General features: G+C 46.3%; 1 protein-coding gene across 1 annotated transcript in view; it reads right to left on the bottom strand.

Moving 5' to 3' along the window:
* Positions 1-16,704, bottom strand: part of Fam186a (family with sequence similarity 186 member A) — a 42,149-nt gene that overhangs the window by 12,954 nt on the left and 12,491 nt on the right. The window contains exon 4 of the mRNA XM_059246973.1: positions 645-7,830. Coding sequence (XP_059102956.1) covers positions 645-7,830 — 7,186 coding nt within the window. The remainder of the gene's footprint in view (positions 1-644; positions 7,831-16,704) is intronic.

Below are 16,704 nucleotides of genomic sequence, written 5' to 3'. Positions count from 1 at the left end.
CCCCGCCAGCCTAGTGTGAAGATTCCGTGAGAGATGCAGCCTCAAGAGAACAGGTGTAGGGTGAAGAGGAAGACATCTGGAATCCTCCTGTCTCCTCTAGCTTCCCCGTGCAACACACATGCACACACACACACACACACACACACACACACACACACACACACATGCACATACCCTCTAAGCCCTGAATGCTCAACGTACACACTCCTTCTGCCTCCAGCTCCCAAGCAGTAGAATTACAAGCATGTACCACCACAGCTGACTTCCTTTTATGGCCTTAAACCTCCATCCTGCAGATCCTTAATGAGAGGATATTTACAGCGTACGATCTGGGGCTGGAGCAGTGGCTCAGCGGTTAAGAGCAGTTGCTGCTCTGCCAGAGAACTCGGGTTTGATTCCTAGCACTCACATCATAGCTCACAACTGACTGTAAGTCCAGTTTCAGGAGATCCAACATTCTCTTTGAGCACAGGCACACACACAGTCCAGATAGGCATGCAAACGAAATGCCCATACACATAAAAGAAAAACTAAAAAAATTTAGAGCGCATGGCCTGACAAACATGAAAATTCTAGGCAGTGAAGGACGGTGGTCAGCGCAAGGACTGTATCAGAAAGTGGTTCTGTATAATCATTATACCCACCTGGCAAGCTGGATGAGCCTATAGGCAACATACTTGCGGGACAGATACCCCAGCCGAACTGTATTCATATGAAGTAATTCAATTATGAGATTCCTGGCAATTGTGTGGTACTGTGAAGGGAGTCCAGCAGTTTGTGCAGCGTGATTTAATATAGCCAGGTTCTTCCTTTGAGCCTCCACATCAACGAAGTATCTGTCTTCATGGTGCTGGGCAGTGAGGGGGGACCCCACCATCTTGGCTTTCCTAGTGCCAGGAACTGGGGATAATATCCAGGGCTCGTCTATTGGGGGGAGCCGTGGTCTTTGGCCCCTGTCAGAAGGTGTGATCTGTGATGTCTGGGAGAGCTGAGTGGTAAGAGACGGTAGTGACGCTATAGATTTCTCCCGAGCAGAAGAGGCTTTCTCACCAACGTGATGGGACTTTGATCCTGGTATCCTAGAACTAGTGACATAAGGCTGAAACATTCCAAGTGATCTCGTGTCGGGAGAATCTTTGAGTACCCGAGTTTCTTCTAAAATGTCAGAAAACTTAGACATTTGGATCTTCTCCATAGGGAAGGGAGCCGGAGAGACCTCAAAGCCCAGTGCAGCACTCGGGTGAGCTCTGATTGATTCAGGTTTTGGAGGGGAAACAGCTACTGGCCTTTTCTGAGAGACTGAAGAGGGAGAAATTCTCTGAGGTCTTCCAGGGACTGGGAAAGCCTCTGCTGAGACAGGAGTTCTTACAGAGAATCCTTGCTCAGGAATGATCAGTGATGGCTTTGGCTGTCCAGGGGTAGAGTAGGTCTGCATGTAGGGAGCTTGGTCACGGATGGCCGGAGGCTGGAAGGGGACAGCAAAGCCTCCAGAAACAAAGAGACCTGGAATCTCTCCAGAGGTCGGTGGGACTCCAGATACTAGAGGTGGTGTTGGCCTTCTGTGGGTGAGGTGAGTTTCCGGCATTAGAGATGACCCGGTGTCTCCAGGTTTGAAGGAATGCCAGTGACCAAGGGGCAGCCCTGGAGTGGAAGGGACTTCTGGTGTTAGAAGCTGTGTGGGAGTGACTTGACCTCTGTCTGCTAGAATCTGTCTGTAGGTGGGAGAGATGCGTGTTTCTTCAAGCTTCTCAGAGTCAGGAAGAAAGCTCACTGCTAGGCTCGTCCTAGGGGAAAATGGGGCTTGAGGAGAAGACTTCAATTTCTGCAATGCAATAGATGTAGGAAGCAGTCTGTCAGGGGAAGGAACCAATGCAGCCGGCTTTTCTGGTGCGGTTAAAAGCCCCCAAGTCCAGGCCAGTTCTTCAGTGAGTGCATCTTCTAATGCTGCCACCTGCTCAGAGGTGAGGGTGATAGATGCTGCCTGAGTTTGTTCCTGGGTAAAAGTGACACCCAAATTCTGGGCTTTCTCAAGTGCTATAGTGAACGTTAGTGTTTGTATCTCTCCTGGACCAAACTGGCCCAGCAACCGGGCCTGCCTGGATGTGAGGGGAGGCTGCAATGCCTGGACTCGCTGGAATGCCTGGGTCTGCCCTGGCATGAGAGTGATGCCCAATGCTTTGCCCTGTCCCTGTGGAAGTGGAATTCCAAATGTTGGGGGCAGTTGAGGAGTTAGTGGGATTTCAATTGTCTGGGTCTGTTTAGAGGCAGCAGCTGGTTTAGGTGTCGGGATAGACTCAGGGGTAATAGGGACTTTCAGAGTTTGAATTTGCTCTGTAGTAGGGCGGCCCCTTAGTGCTGCTGCCTGTTCATAGGTTAATGGAGCTTCCAAATCCTGGAATTTCTTAGAAGAAATACCCCGTGTCTGGAACCGTGAAGGAGTCAAACGGATCCCCAGGGCCTGGGCCTGCCCAGGGGTGAGAGTAATCCCGAGAGCTTCTGCCTGCTGAGGGGTCAGACTGATTCTGTGTGCCTTGGCCTGCTCGGGGGTGAGAGTGAGCCCCAGGGCCTGAGCCTGCTCAGGGGTCAGACTGATCCTCCATCCCTTGGCCTGCTCAGGCGTGAAGGTGACTCCCAGGGCCTGTGCCTGCTCAGGAGTCAGACATATCTTCTGTACCTTGGCTTGCCTAGAGGTAAGAGTGAGTCCCAGGTCCTGGGCCTGCTGTGGACTGAGAGAGATCCCCAAGGTGTGGGTCTGTTCAGGGGTGGGACTGAGCTCCAGGGCCAAGGCCTGCACCCGGGTCAGGCTGACCTCTTTTTCCTTACCTGGCTCAGGGGTAAGAGTGATTCCCGAGGCTGCTGTCTGCTTAAGGGTAGGAGCTATCCCCAGGGTCTGGGCCTGCTGGAGGGAGAGTGTGATCCCCAGGACCTGGGCCTGCTCAGTGGTCAGACTGATTCTCTGTGCCTTGGCCTGCTCAAGGGTAAGAGTGATCCCCAAGACTTGGGCCTGCTGAGGGGTCAGACTAATCTTCAGTGCCTTGGCTTGCTCAGGTGTAAGAGTGATGCCTAGAGCTTGGGCCTGCTTAGGGGTGAGAAAGATCTTCTGTATCTGGGCCTGCTGTGGGGTGAGTGTGAGCCCCAGGGCCTGGGCCTCCTCTGGACTGAGGCTGATCTCCTGTGGTTGAGCTTGTTTGGGAATGAGAGTAATCCCCAGGGCCTGGGCCTGCTCAGAGGTGATTGCTATGCCCAGGGCCTGGGCCCGCTCAGGGGTCAAACGGACCCTCTGAGTCTTGATCTGCTGAGGGGTGAGAGTGAGCCCCAGGGCCTGGGCCTGCTGAGGAGTGAGAATAATCCCCTGTGCTTTGGCCTGGTCAGGGGTAAGAGCCATCCCAAGAGCCTGGCCTTGCTGGGGGGTCAGACTGATCCCCTGAACCTTGACCTGCTGAGGGGTGAGAGCAATCCCCAGGTCCTCAGCCTCCTCTGGGGTGATGGTGATCTGCTGTGCTTGGGCCAGCTGAGGGGTAAAAATGCTTGTCTGTGCTTGGGCTTGCTCAGGGGTGATTGTTATCCCCAGGGCCTGGGCCTGCTCAGAGGTGATTGTTATCATCAGGGCCTGGGCCTGCTCAGGACTCAGACAGACCCTCTGAGTCTTGACCTGCTGAGGAGTGAGAGTGAGCCCCAGGGCCTGGGCCTGCTGAGGGGTGAGAATAATCCCCTGTGCTTGGGCCTGATCAGGGGTAAGAGCCATCCCAAGAGCCTGGCCTTGCTGAGGGGTCAGACTGATCCCCTGAACCTTGACCTGCTGAGGGGTGAGAGCAATCCCCAGGTCCTCAGCCTCCTCTGGGGTGATGGTGATCTGCTGTGCTTGGGCTAGCTGAGAGGTAAAAATGCTTGTCTGTGCTTGGGCCAGCTGAGGGGTGATTGCTATCCCCAGGGCCTGGGCCTGCTCAGGGGTGATTGTTATCCCCAGGGCCTGGGCCTGCTCAGGACTCAGACAGACCCTCTGAGCCTTGACCTGTTGAGGGGTGAGAGTGAGCCCCAGGGCCTGGGCCTGCTGAGGGGTGAGAATAATCCCCTGTGCTTGGGCCTGGTCAGGGGTAAGAGCCATCCCAAGAGCCTGGCCTTGCTCAGGGGTCAGACTGATCCCTTGAACCTTGACCTGCTGAGGGGTAAGAGCAATCCCCAGGTTCTTGGCCTCCTCTGGGGTGATGGTGATCTGCTGTGCTTGGGCTAGCTGAGAGGTAAAAATGCTTGTCTGTGCTTGGGCCAGCTGAGGGGTGATTGCTATCCCCAGGGCCTGGGCCTGCTCAGGGGTGATTGTTATCCCCAGGGCCTGGGCCTGCTCAGGACTCAGACAGACCCTCTGAGCCTTGACCTGTTGAGGGGTGAGAGTGAGCCCCAGGGCCTGGGCCTGCTGAGGGGTGATAATAATCCCCTGTGCTTGGGCTTGCTCAGGGGTAAGAGCCATCCCAAGAGCCTGGCCTTGCTGAGGGGTCAGACTGATCCCCTGAACCTTGACCTGCTGAGGGGTGAGAGCAATCCCCAGATCCTTGGCCTCCTCTGGGGTGATGGTGATCTGCTGTGCTTGGGCTAGCTGAGGGGTGATTGCTATCCCCAGGGCCTGGGCCTGCTCAGGGGTGATTGTTATCCCCAGGGCCTGGGCCTGCTCAGGACTCAGACAGACCCTCTGAGCCTTGACCTGTTGAGGGGTGAGAGTGAGCCCCAGGGCCTGGGCCTGCTGAGGGGTGAGAATAATCCCCTGTGCTTGGGCCTGGTCAGGGGTAAGAGCCATCCCAAGAGCCTGGCCTTGCTCGGGGGTCAGACTGATCCCCTGAATCTTGACCTGCTGTGGGGTAAGAGCAATCCCCAGGTCCTCTGCTTCCTCTGGGGTGATGGTGATCTGCTGTGCTTGGGCTAGCTGAGAGGTAAAAATGCTTGTCTGTGCTTGGGCTAGCTGAGGGGTAATTGCTATACCCAGGGCCTGGGCCTGCTCAGGAGTGAGATTAATCCTTTGTGCCTGGGCCTGCTGAGGGGTGAGAGAGACTCCCAGGACCTGGGCCTGTTGAGGACTCAGACTGACCCTCTGTGCCTTGGTCTGCTCAGGGGTGAGAGTGAGCCCCAGGGCCTGGGCCTGCTCAGAGGTAAGTGTTATCCCCAGTCCCTGGGCTTGTGGAGGGGTCAGACTGATCTCCTGTTCCTTGGTCTGCTCAGGAGTAAGAGTGAGCGCTAGGGCCTGGGCCTGTTGAGGGGTCAGACTGATTGTCTGGGCTTTGGCTTGCTCAGGGGTAAGAATGATGCCCAGGGCCTGGGCCTGCTGAGGGGTTAGTGTGATCCTTGGTTCTTTGGCTGGCTCAGGGGTGGGGACAATGCCTTGATCCAGGGCCTGCTTCAAAGTGAGAGTAATGTCTTTTCCTTGGATCTGCTGGAGAGGTAGAACTGCTCTTTGGGTCACTGTGACCCCAGATACTGGTCCTTGTTCAGCGATTTGGGGGATTTCTGAAAAGAAAGACTCCCCTGGAGTCATTGTCCGCTGAAGGATCCTAGAGGCCATCAGCTGAGTCCCCAGCTCTTGTTCCTGCTTTGCTGTGGGAGGAGGGATCTGCACTTCTTTCATGGGTTCGTGACTAGGAGGACCACCCCAAATCTGTACCCGCTCAGGGGTGAAAGATACCCTTGAAATCGGAGACATCTTAGAATCCACTATCTGGGCCTGCTCAGGGACAGGCACTGGGAGGGGCTTGGCAGAAACGAGGAGGGTCCTGGGATAGAAGGGCTGCTTCTCATCAGGGCTTTCCATGGCTCTCGGATCCACTTGGAATAACTGTACTTGGCTCGTCTGGAGTTTCAGGCTTTTCATCCACCTGGGCGTTAAGACCATTGCGCTCTGGGTGAAGGTTTTGAATAGGTCTTTAGACTTTGAGTCACTCTTGGCCGGCAGCTTTGATTTGCTCCCTTTCGGCCTCGGGCCTTCTTCTGCATCTCTCACCGCCTTCAGCTTCTCCTTGTCCGTGTCCTCCCTCTCCCTCAGGTCCTGAGCCCAGCTCATGTCGGGTGTCATCGCTGCCGCCACCAGTCTCAACTCTTCCAGCTCTGCTGCCTTCTCCCTGGCCCTGTGCTTCGGCTCGGCCTGTTTCTGAGGTCTTTGCTCTTCCTTCCAGGCCTCCTCTTCCCACCTCTGCCACTCCTGCCTCTTGTCCTTGTGGTCCTGGCCTGCTGCTGAGACTGTCACACCGTCTGTCTCGCTCTCCAGTTCATCTAAGACTGTCTGTGTTAGTGCCCTGATCACTGGGTCTGACATCTCACTTAAGAGGAAGCTGATGAGGTCGGACTTGGTGCTGGCCAACCCCTGCCTGGCAAACGGCTGCGGTAAAGCAGTCGTCTTTGGTGGTTTGCTGAATTTCTCTCTCAGCTGTTTTTTTCTTGCCTCTTTGTACGCCCTCAAGGTTCTAGTCACAGTTTCAGCCACTTTTTGGACATATTCTTCCGTTTTTGCCTTTATGAGATATAATTTTTCAACTTCTGCTCTTTCTAATGATTTCTCCTCCTCCTGTATACTCTTTGGATCAAAAGCCTTTCCTACATTATTCGTTTTCTCTCGTAGGAAAGCCAATATGGCTTTTTGAAATGATTCTAGGGTATTTTGTTCACTTCTGGCATCAGGAGTTGCCGGAGTCTGCTTAGGCGTCTTGGGTTGTAATTTACTTTGCTGTTGTTTTGTGGTGCCTGGCGTTTCTTCAGTTTTTCCTGGAACAGGTTTTTTCCCCTTCATTTCTATTTTGGGTGGCTCTGGGGTACTCTCAGGCTGGCTTGCCTTGGTTTGTTCTGCTTCAGTCTTGGATTCTTTGTCCATTGGCTTAACGGGGGGAACTATTTTAACCTCTGATGAAGCTGGGCTTTTTCCAAGTGAGTGCTCCGATCTGCCCTTCTTGAATCGTTCCCACAGGCTACTCGCTCCACTTTTGACCTCCTGGCCCTGTGGTTTGCCTTCTAAAAGGGATTTTCTGTCTTTTCTCTTCATGTCCAGTGCTTGCAGATCAGAGAACTGACTAGACGCTATCTCCACGGCTTTCTTCTCCTCCTTCTCCAGGTTTGTGTCCGAGGTCTCGGCTGGCAGTGGGACTGGGGGGTACTGCTTTTTCTGATCCTGGTCAGCCTTATCTTCAGCTTGCTGCTTAGCCACATCTGTAGCCATTTCACCTTGGGCGACATATGTCATACTCGAGTCCCACTTTATTGCGGTGGCTCTGACACCTTTCGTTTGGGACTCATCTATAATCTTCTCGAGCTCTTTGTTTAGGAGACTGTCAATCTCCCCCGCATCGACATCTTTGCTCACAGGTGCCTGTGGAGACCCTATGACCAACATTCTCAAGCTTGGCGTCGTTGGGACCAATAGCTGGCGTCCTAGAAAATTTTTTATTCGAATAAGTTGGTCACACTTTTCTTCGGAATCTCTAAGTTTCTGGTGAAGCATTTCGTTTTCTTTACTGAGTTCTTGGATGACTCTCTGCAAGAAGTCTTTTTCTGTCTCTTTTTCTTCACTCACACCCACGTTGGTAACTTGAAGGGTCATAAGTTTCAGCTCGTCACTGACCGTACTCAAGGCTTTGGAAAGGTTCAGAATAGTCGCTGATATGTATTTAATGGCATTGTTTTCCAGCTTGCTTAGCATGGCTGAGCTGATGAGTTCCTGGAGCATGTCTTGAATTTCTGTAACCTTCGTATTTAATGCAAGCTGGTCGCAAATCATCTGATCTGGTCTTAAAGCGTGGGCTGCGGCAGGCCGCTTTACAACTCGTTCCTTCCAAGCTTTCCAGAGAGTACCTCTAGTCACTAGGAAGAAAAATATAAAAACAAAACAATGGACTTGCATTCCTTCTTTTATGTTGTGCTGTGTCCATGCTTAAGCCTAAGGAACTTAGGATATAGGATAAACATTCATCAGAAAAGTTTAAATAATATTGGACTTTACAGTCACTAGCCAAAGGTGAGGTATCCACGGTCTCACTTTAGCACAGAAAATGGCTAACTTAACACTTGAGAGAGAAGAGACAAACCTCCATCACAACAATGGAAAACAATAGGCAGATGCTCCTCTCTACAAGAACAGCTGTGCTCTCCTTGCCCACAGGCTGCGTATATAGACTTCCTTCCAAAGATTACTTCCCCCAAAAGAAATGGGGGGAAGTAAGAACATTTTTTTAAGGCAAGGTCTCTTGAATGGCCTAGAACTAGGAATGTAGACCTCGGCCTCAAACTCAAAGAGATCTGCCTGCCTCTACCTCCAGAGCACTGGATTAAAGGTGTTGCGCCCCCACCACCCGGCGTGTGCCATCATGCCCAGCTGTACTTTAGTTTTTGAAGTGGTGATGTTTGTCCTGAACCCAAAGCTCATCTTCTTGGTGACAGTCTGGCCAGCAAGCCTCCAGGACCCATCTTGTCTCTACTTCCCCAGCTCTGGGACTACGGCTCTTCTTGGCTGCACTCTAAGTTTGTATGTGGATGCAGGGGATCCACGTTCAGTGCTTGTGTGGTAAGTATTCTTCTGACTGAGCCTTGATATGATAGAATGAAACAGCACATTACTTAGGTGCTCTTTATTCCCCCAAATCAGCCATCTCAGGGTAAATTTCAGCAGAGCAGCATCTTATCATGTACCTGATTGTTTCTCAAAATTCCTAAGGCCAGACATCGAGCACGAGGAAAAGTCTGAGAAACTCTAGCAGCTAAGAGGAGGCTAAGCAGATACAGACAACTGGAGGTAGTGTGGTGCTCACATCCAAAACAGAAAGGGGTGGTAGGTGAGGACCAGGAGGTCTGACTATATTATGCAATTTTGTTACTAATAACATGCCAGTGTTGGTTTCTTTCTTCTTTCCTTTGTCTTTTTGGTTCTTTGAGATGGGGTCAAACTTGCTGTGTAGTCAACAATGGCCTTGAACTCTGGATCCTCTTGACTTTCTCTCTTAAATACTGAACTACAAGTGTGAGCAACTGCACCTGGCTTCAACTTTGGCGTCTTAAATAGAACCAGTGTACACACTATGCGAGATATATATTCAAAGATTGTCTTAGGATTAGAGTTTCTACTGCTGCGATGAAACACCATGACCAAAATCAAGTTGGAGAGGAAAGGGTTTATTTGGCTTATACTTCAGCATCATAGACCATCATTGAAGGAAGTCAGGACAGGAACTCAAACAGGGCAGGAACCTGGAGGCAGGAACTGATGCAGAAGCCATGGAGGGGTGCTGCTTACTGGCTTGCTGCTCATGGCTTGCTCAGCCTGCTCTTTTTTTTTTTTTTTTTTTTTTTTTTATAAAACCCAGGACTACCAGCCTAGGGATGACCCCGCCCACAACAGACTTGGCCCTTCCCCAAATATACACCAAATAAGAAAATGCCTTACAGCTGGATCATTTTGTTGTTGGATTTTTTTTTTTGAGACACCCTTTCTCTGCTTAGTCCTGGCTGTCTTGGAACTCACTCTGTAGACCAGGCTGGCCTTGAACTCACAGAGATCCACCTGGCCTTACAGTTGGATCTCAGGGAGGCATTTTCTCAACTGAGGTTCCCTCCCTCCTCTCTGATGACTCTAGCTTGTGTCAAGTTGACATAAAACTAGCCAATACAAAGATTTAACTTTGTGTGTGTGTGTGTGTGTGTGTGTGTGTGTGTGTGTGTGTGTGTGTGAGTGTGTGTATGAACACATGTATGTGAGCCCATGGAGAACAGAAGAGGTCATTAGATCCCCTAGAACTGGAGTTGTACACAGTTTTGACCATGTGGCTACTGGGAATCAAACTGAGTCCTCTGGAAGATCAGGCAGTGCGCTTAACCATGGAACCATCCACCAGCCCACTAATGTAAGATACTGATAAGGGAAAACTATGGAGAAGTCCAGCCCATTAATGTAAGATGCTGATAAGGGAAAACTATGGAGAAGTCCAGCCCACTAATGTAAGATGCTGATAAGGGAAAACTATGGAGAAGTATACAAGAACCCTAAAAATACTCTAAAAAATAAAGTCCATTTAAAAGTAAAGGTGAATGACGATGAGCCAGGGCTGGCAGGTAGGGATGCACTCCTTTAATCCCAGCACTTGGGAGGGCAGAGGCAGGTAGATCTCGGAGTTTGAGGCCAGCCTGGTCTACAGAGTGAGTTCCAGGACAGACAGGGGTGGGGTGGGCTGGAGAGATGGCTCAGTGTTAAGAGCTCTGCCTGATCTTCCAGAGGACCTAGAATTTGATTCCCGGTGCCCACGTGGCAGCTTTTAACCTTCTGTAAACTCCAGTTCCAAGGGATCTGATGCCCTCTTCTGGCTTCCACAGGCACTGCATGCACATGGAGCACAAATATATATGCAGGCAAACACCCATACACATAAAAATAAGTAAATAAATTTTAAAAAGAGTAAAAGGCAGTAAGACTTTGCCCACATGACCCAATTGTATTCCCAGTAGCCTCTTTTTTTTTTTTTTTTTCTGAGACAGGGTTTCTCTGTGTAGCCCTGGCTGTCCTGGAGCTCACTCTGTAGACAAGGCTGGCATCGAACTCACAGAGATCCGCCTGTCTCTGCCTCCCGAGTGCTGGGATTAAAGATGTGCGCCACTACCACCAGGCTACCAAGTAGCCTCTTGATATTTAGATTTTGATATTAGATATTTAGATTTAGATATTGATATTTAGATCTTGTCACATGAGGTTGGGCCCCACAAATATCCCCTAGCCAGTAAGATAAAGAAATAATTATAGCCAGGTGGCGGTGGCGGTGGTGGCGGTGGCGGCCGCAGCGGCCACGGCGCATACCTTTAATACCAGCACTTTGGAGGCCAAGGCAGGCTGATCTCTGTGAGTTCGAGGCCAGTCTAGGCTACAGAGTGAATTCCAGGAAAGGCAAAAAGCTACACAGAGAAACCCTGTCTCGAAAAACAAACAAAAAAAATTATAAAACTATATTGTTAGGTCAAATATGGTGGCACGCGCCATTAATCACAGCACTTGGGAGGCAGAGGGAGGTGGATCTCTGTGAGTTCGAGGCCAGCCTGGTCTACAGAGCAAGATCCAGGACAGGCACCAAAACTACACAGAGAAACCTTGTCTGGAAAAAAAAGAAAAAGAAAAAAGCATAGTGGAACAAAGAACACTATAAGATATACAGAGAACAGGCATAAATTCAAGTAAATCAAGAGTTATTACATCAGATGTAAGTGATATAATGTACAAAAGCAAGACATGCTGGCACACACCTGTAATTTCAGCACTCAAGAAGTTGAGGCAGGAGGATTGCAAGTTTAAGACTAGCTTGTTCTACAGACTTAGCTCCTATATTGAAAAAACAGACAGCAACATAATAAAAGTGCATATATGCCCCCTCTTCACTCTGTCATACACATACACAAACCTAAAAAAAAATCAGGAGCTGTTAGATTTGTTTAAAAGAAAAAAAGTATTCAATTATAAATGGCATACCTTAGATTCTAAGGCCTAAATAGGTTGGAGGTGAATGATTTTAACATAGCAGGGGGTTGTGGGGTGGGAGGAGACGAGAGGACTCAGTGAGATAAGGACTGTGCTATGAAACCTGACAAATGAGTGTAATCCCTGGGATTCACACTGTGGAAGGAGAGAACTGACCCCCTCAAGTTACTCTATGACTGCCACACATGTGCCCCATAAGTAAATAAATAAATAAATAAATAAATAAATAAATGTTTTGTTTTTTTTTTTAACGTAAGGGATCTGGGGAGATGGCTGAGTGTTAAGAGCACTGGCTGCTCTTCCAAAGGACCCAGTTCAGTTCCCAGCACCCAGATCCAGCCATCTGTAACTCCAGTTCCATGGCATTTGATGCCCTCTTCTGGCCTCCAGAGACATCAGACATGCAAGTGATACACAGATATACTTACAGGCAAAACACTCATGCACATAAAATTGAAAAATAAAAATAAAAAGCCTGTCAGGGCAGGAAAATGGATGGAACTAGAAAATATCATCCTGTATGGTGATATTTTATTTGTGCTGAAATGTGATTTTATTTGTATGTCAATAAAGTTGCCTGGGGATCAGAGCTAAGAGCAAACCATTTAGCAGAAGTCTGGTAGTGGTAGCACACGACCTTAATCTGATCACATGACAGGCAGAATCTCTGTGTGTTCAAGGACATAGTCGAGCAGTGACCTTTAATCTCAGTACCAACCATAGAGACCTGGAGGTCTGTATAGACAGGCAGTGACGAGGAAGTCATGTGGTTGGGTTTACAGTCAATGAGAAGGCAGAACAGAAAGGCAATAAAAAGACAGGACACGGGAAGAAGGTCTCTCTCTCGGGGAAGGACGGCAGCAAGTGGTAAGATAAGGTGGTCTTAGCTCTTGGCTACTGCTCCATCTCTGGGCTTTTAACTCTTTATTTGGCTCTGTGTTTCTTATTTATTAAGACTGCTTAGAATTACATATACATTTGGTGCCCATGTGGCAAGAATTCATTAAAAACCATTGGTGGTTACAGGCTCGGACCAGCTCAGCCCTGACTCAGCCAGAGTTTACAGGCCCTAGGCCTGATTGGCCTGAGCAATTAAATAACCAAATGCCTATTGGAATAAACCAGGATGCTAGGAGTGATGGAACAGTTGAGACAGAGAGAACAGAAAATTCAGGAGAAACCATAAAGAAAATTTTTGGCAAACTTCTATAAATTAACAAAGACCAAAATTAACAATAAGAATAAATGATGTTTTGTTGTCTGGTCTGGTAGACACAGGTGCTGACGTGACCATAATTGCACCAGAATTTTGGCATCCAACTTGGCCTCTTCAGGAGGTAAGCATTCAGCTGTTAGGAACTGGAAATTTATCTCAAGTGAAACAGAGTGTAAGATGGCTTGAATGTATAGGTCCAGAAGGACAGAGAGGAAAATTAAAACCATATGTGGCTAACATAGCTATGAACTTATGAGGTCGAGACCTGTTACAACAATGGAATACTCAGATTAACATCTCTCCAACCTCAGAAACAAATCATAAATTAGCACATGTTTCTGAGAGAAATATTAGAAGGTATTATTCTAATGAGTGGTCACCAGCCATCCAGATTGTACAAGAAAAAGGCACAACAACTGATGATCTCCCAAAGACACCAACAGCTTTACCTTTAAAATGGTTAACAGACAAGCCAGTATGGGTTCAGCAATGGCCTTTAACAACAAAAAAAAACTCCAGGATTTAAAAGGGCTGGTACAAGAGCAATTAAATGCTCAGCATATTGAAGAATCAACCAGCCCTTGGAATTTTCCTGTATTTGTTATTAATAAGAAATCTGGTAAAAGGAGAATGGTAACAGACCTTAGAGCAATTAACAAAGTAATTCAGTCAATGGGCTGTCTACAATCTGGAATTCCTTTGCCTACTCTATTACCTAAAGGATGGCCTCTTATAGTTATTGATTTAAAAGACTGTTTCTTTTCAATACCCTTACAAGAAAAAGACAGAGAAAGATTGGCTTTCACAGTGCCTACTTATAATTCTCAACCGGTTAAGAGATATCAATGGAGGGTCCTCCCACAGAGAATGTTAAATAGCCCAACCCTGTGCCAATATTTTGTGCAACAGCCATTGGAAGTGATACGTAAAAAATTTCCTAAATCTATAATTTATCATTATATGGATGATATTTTACTAGCTGACTCAAATGCAGATACTTTAGAAAGAATGTTTAAAGTAAAGAAAATTTTGCCTTGCTGGGGATTACAAATGGCTCCTGAAAAGATACAAAGAGGAGATTCTATTAATTATTTAGGATATAAAATAGAGCTACAAAAAATTAGACTCCAAAAGGTACAAATTAAGAGATATCAACTACAGAATCTTAATGACTCTCAAAGATTATTTGGAGACATTTCTCATCTACAAACTATTCTTGGGGTAAAAAATGATAAACTGAATAATTTGTTCAAAACCTTAGAAGGTGACAAGGACTTAAATAGTCCAAGAGAATTATCACCTGAAGCTGAGAAAGAATTGGCCTTGGTAGAAAAGAAAGTACAGGAAGGACGCATGGATCATATCGATCCAAAGCTGGATTGCATTTTGGTTATTTTACCCTCTAGGCATTCTCCTACAGGAATTTTAATGCAGAGGGAAGATATTATATTGGAATAGATATTTTTACCAAATACCGAATAAAAAATTAAAAACTTATGTGGAAAAAAATCTCTGACCTGATTTTGAAAGGAAAACTGAGACTTCGTCAATTAGCAGGAATAGACCCAGTAGAAATTGTTGTACCTTTAACTAAGGAAAACATTGAAAAATTATGGGCACTAAATGAACCTTGGCAAAGAGCTTGCAGTAATTTTTTGGGAGAGATTAACAGCAAATATTCCAAAAGCAATAGAATTGATCTTATAAAGAGAGCTGATTGGATTTTGCCTCGAATTGTACGGGAAACACCCATATCTGGAGTTCGTACATTTTATACAGATGCCAACAAACAAGGAAAGGCAGGTTACAAATCAGAAAATTTAAGTAAAGTGGTTCAAAGTCCTTATAATTCAGTTCAAAATCTGAATTCTATGCTATTCTGTTGATATTAATGGATTTTTCAGAACCTCTCAATATAGTTACTGACTCTCAGTATGCTGAAAGAGTGGTATTACATATTGAGACTACAGAATTTATCCCTGATGAGTCAGAATTAACTTCACTATTTATTCAGTTTCAAGATATAATCAGGAAAAGGAATCATCCTTTATATATAACTCACATCTGATCCCATACGGGTCTGCCAGGCCCTCTAGCACAAGGTAATGATGAAATTGATAAATTATTGATAGGAAATGTGCTGTAGGCCTCACAATTTCATAAAAAAAAATCATGCCAATAGCAAAGGTTTAAAAAAGGATTTTTCTATAACCTGGCAACAAGCCAAGGAAATTGTAAGGAAATGTCCTACTTGTTCCTTTTATAATCAGACGCCATTACCAGCAGGATGCAACCCAAAATGTATTCAGAGGAATGGATGTGTTTCACTTTGCAGAATTTGGAAAATTGAAATATGTACACATACCATTGATACTTATTCAGGATTTCAATGGGCAACTGCTTTGAGTTCTGAAAAAGCTGATTCTGTAATCACTCATTTGCTAGAAGTTATAGCCATCATGGGTATACCTGCACAAATTAAAACTGACAATGCTCCAGCATATGTCTCTGTTAAAATGAAACAGTTTTTTTGCTTGTTACAATATAAAGCATATTATAGGTATACCACATAATCCTACAGGCCAAGTAGTTATAGAAAGATCAAACAGAACTCTAAAGGATATGCTAAATAAACAAAGGAGTTTTAACTGGGCTTTTAACTCTTTATTTGGCTCTGTATTTCTTATTTAATAAGACTGTTTAGAATTACATCTATAATCCTAAGTGAGGTAACCCAGACTCAGAAGGACAAACATGGTATGTACTCACTCATAAGTGGATACTAGATATAAAGTAAAGGACAATCAGACTGCAACCCACAGATTCAGGGAGACAACCTAGCAGGGGGGACCCTAGGATGACTGTGGCTTATAGTAAGTTTTGGTTTTGCCCAATCACTGGGCAAGCTTTAGTGAAACATTTAACTATTAGGATAAGAATTTGTACCATATCAAGCCGATGAAAGAAAATGCTGTCTGTACTTTCAGGAGGGAAGGCTAAAATCTTTTTAGATTATGGATTAGCCTATAGAAAAATGTCTGCCATAAATCAAACAGTGAAGGGGAAGATGAATAGGAATCTCACACACACAACTTAAGTAAAACATAACTCTCTGAAGAGATGAAGATAGGTTTCTTCTGTATCCCAGAATCTAATCAACATTTATATGTATAATTCAGGTATCATTTGGCTTAAAAGGGCTAATTAGAAAATGTTATCATTTCTACTATTTTCTACAGAGAAAATATTTCCCAGTTTCAAACAACCCTGGACTTTTGAATTATAATCTGTGCTTATGTTCAAGTTATCTGTGTATTTCTCCTGCAGTTGTACATAAAATGTTTTTACATTCAAAAAAAGGACAAATACTATAGAATTGTATTACATGAAATATATAGAATATACAAATTTATAGAGACAGAAAGATTAGACATTATCTCAAGATGGAGAAGAAAGAAAAATAGAGCAATGATTTCCTAAGTACAGAATCGCTGTTTCATTTTGTTTTGTTTTCAAAAGATTTATTATGTATACAGTGAGTGTTCTGTCTGCAGGCCAGAAGAGGGAGTCAGATCTCATTGTAGATGGTTGTGAGCCACCATGTGGTTGCTGGGAATTGAACTCAGGACCTCTAGAAGAACAGCTAGTGCTCTAACCTCTGAGCCATCTCTCCAGCCCTGAGAATCTCTGTTTTTTTTTTTTTTTTTTTTTTTTGGTTTTTCGAGACAGGGTTTCTCTGTGTAGCTTTGCGCCTTTCCTGGAACTCACTTGGTAGCTCAGGCTGGCCTCGAACTCACAGAGATCCACCTGCCTCTGCCTCCCGAGTGCTGGGATTAAAGGCGTGCGCCACCACTGCCCGGCGAGAATCTCTGTTTTATGTGATGGAAAAGCCCCACAAATGGACAGTAGTATCAGAACATATCATGAATGTAATAAATCAGTGTAATTAATGTAATTAACGAATTTAAAAAAGCCTGTCACGGGTCATATGGTGTGGCTCAGTGGGTGA

This window comes from Peromyscus eremicus, chromosome 20, assembly GCF_949786415.1.
Source record: "Peromyscus eremicus chromosome 20, PerEre_H2_v1, whole genome shotgun sequence".
In the NCBI taxonomy this organism is placed as follows: Eukaryota; Metazoa; Chordata; class Mammalia; order Rodentia; family Cricetidae; genus Peromyscus; species Peromyscus eremicus.
This window is presented reverse-complemented; position numbering and strand designations above follow the sequence as displayed.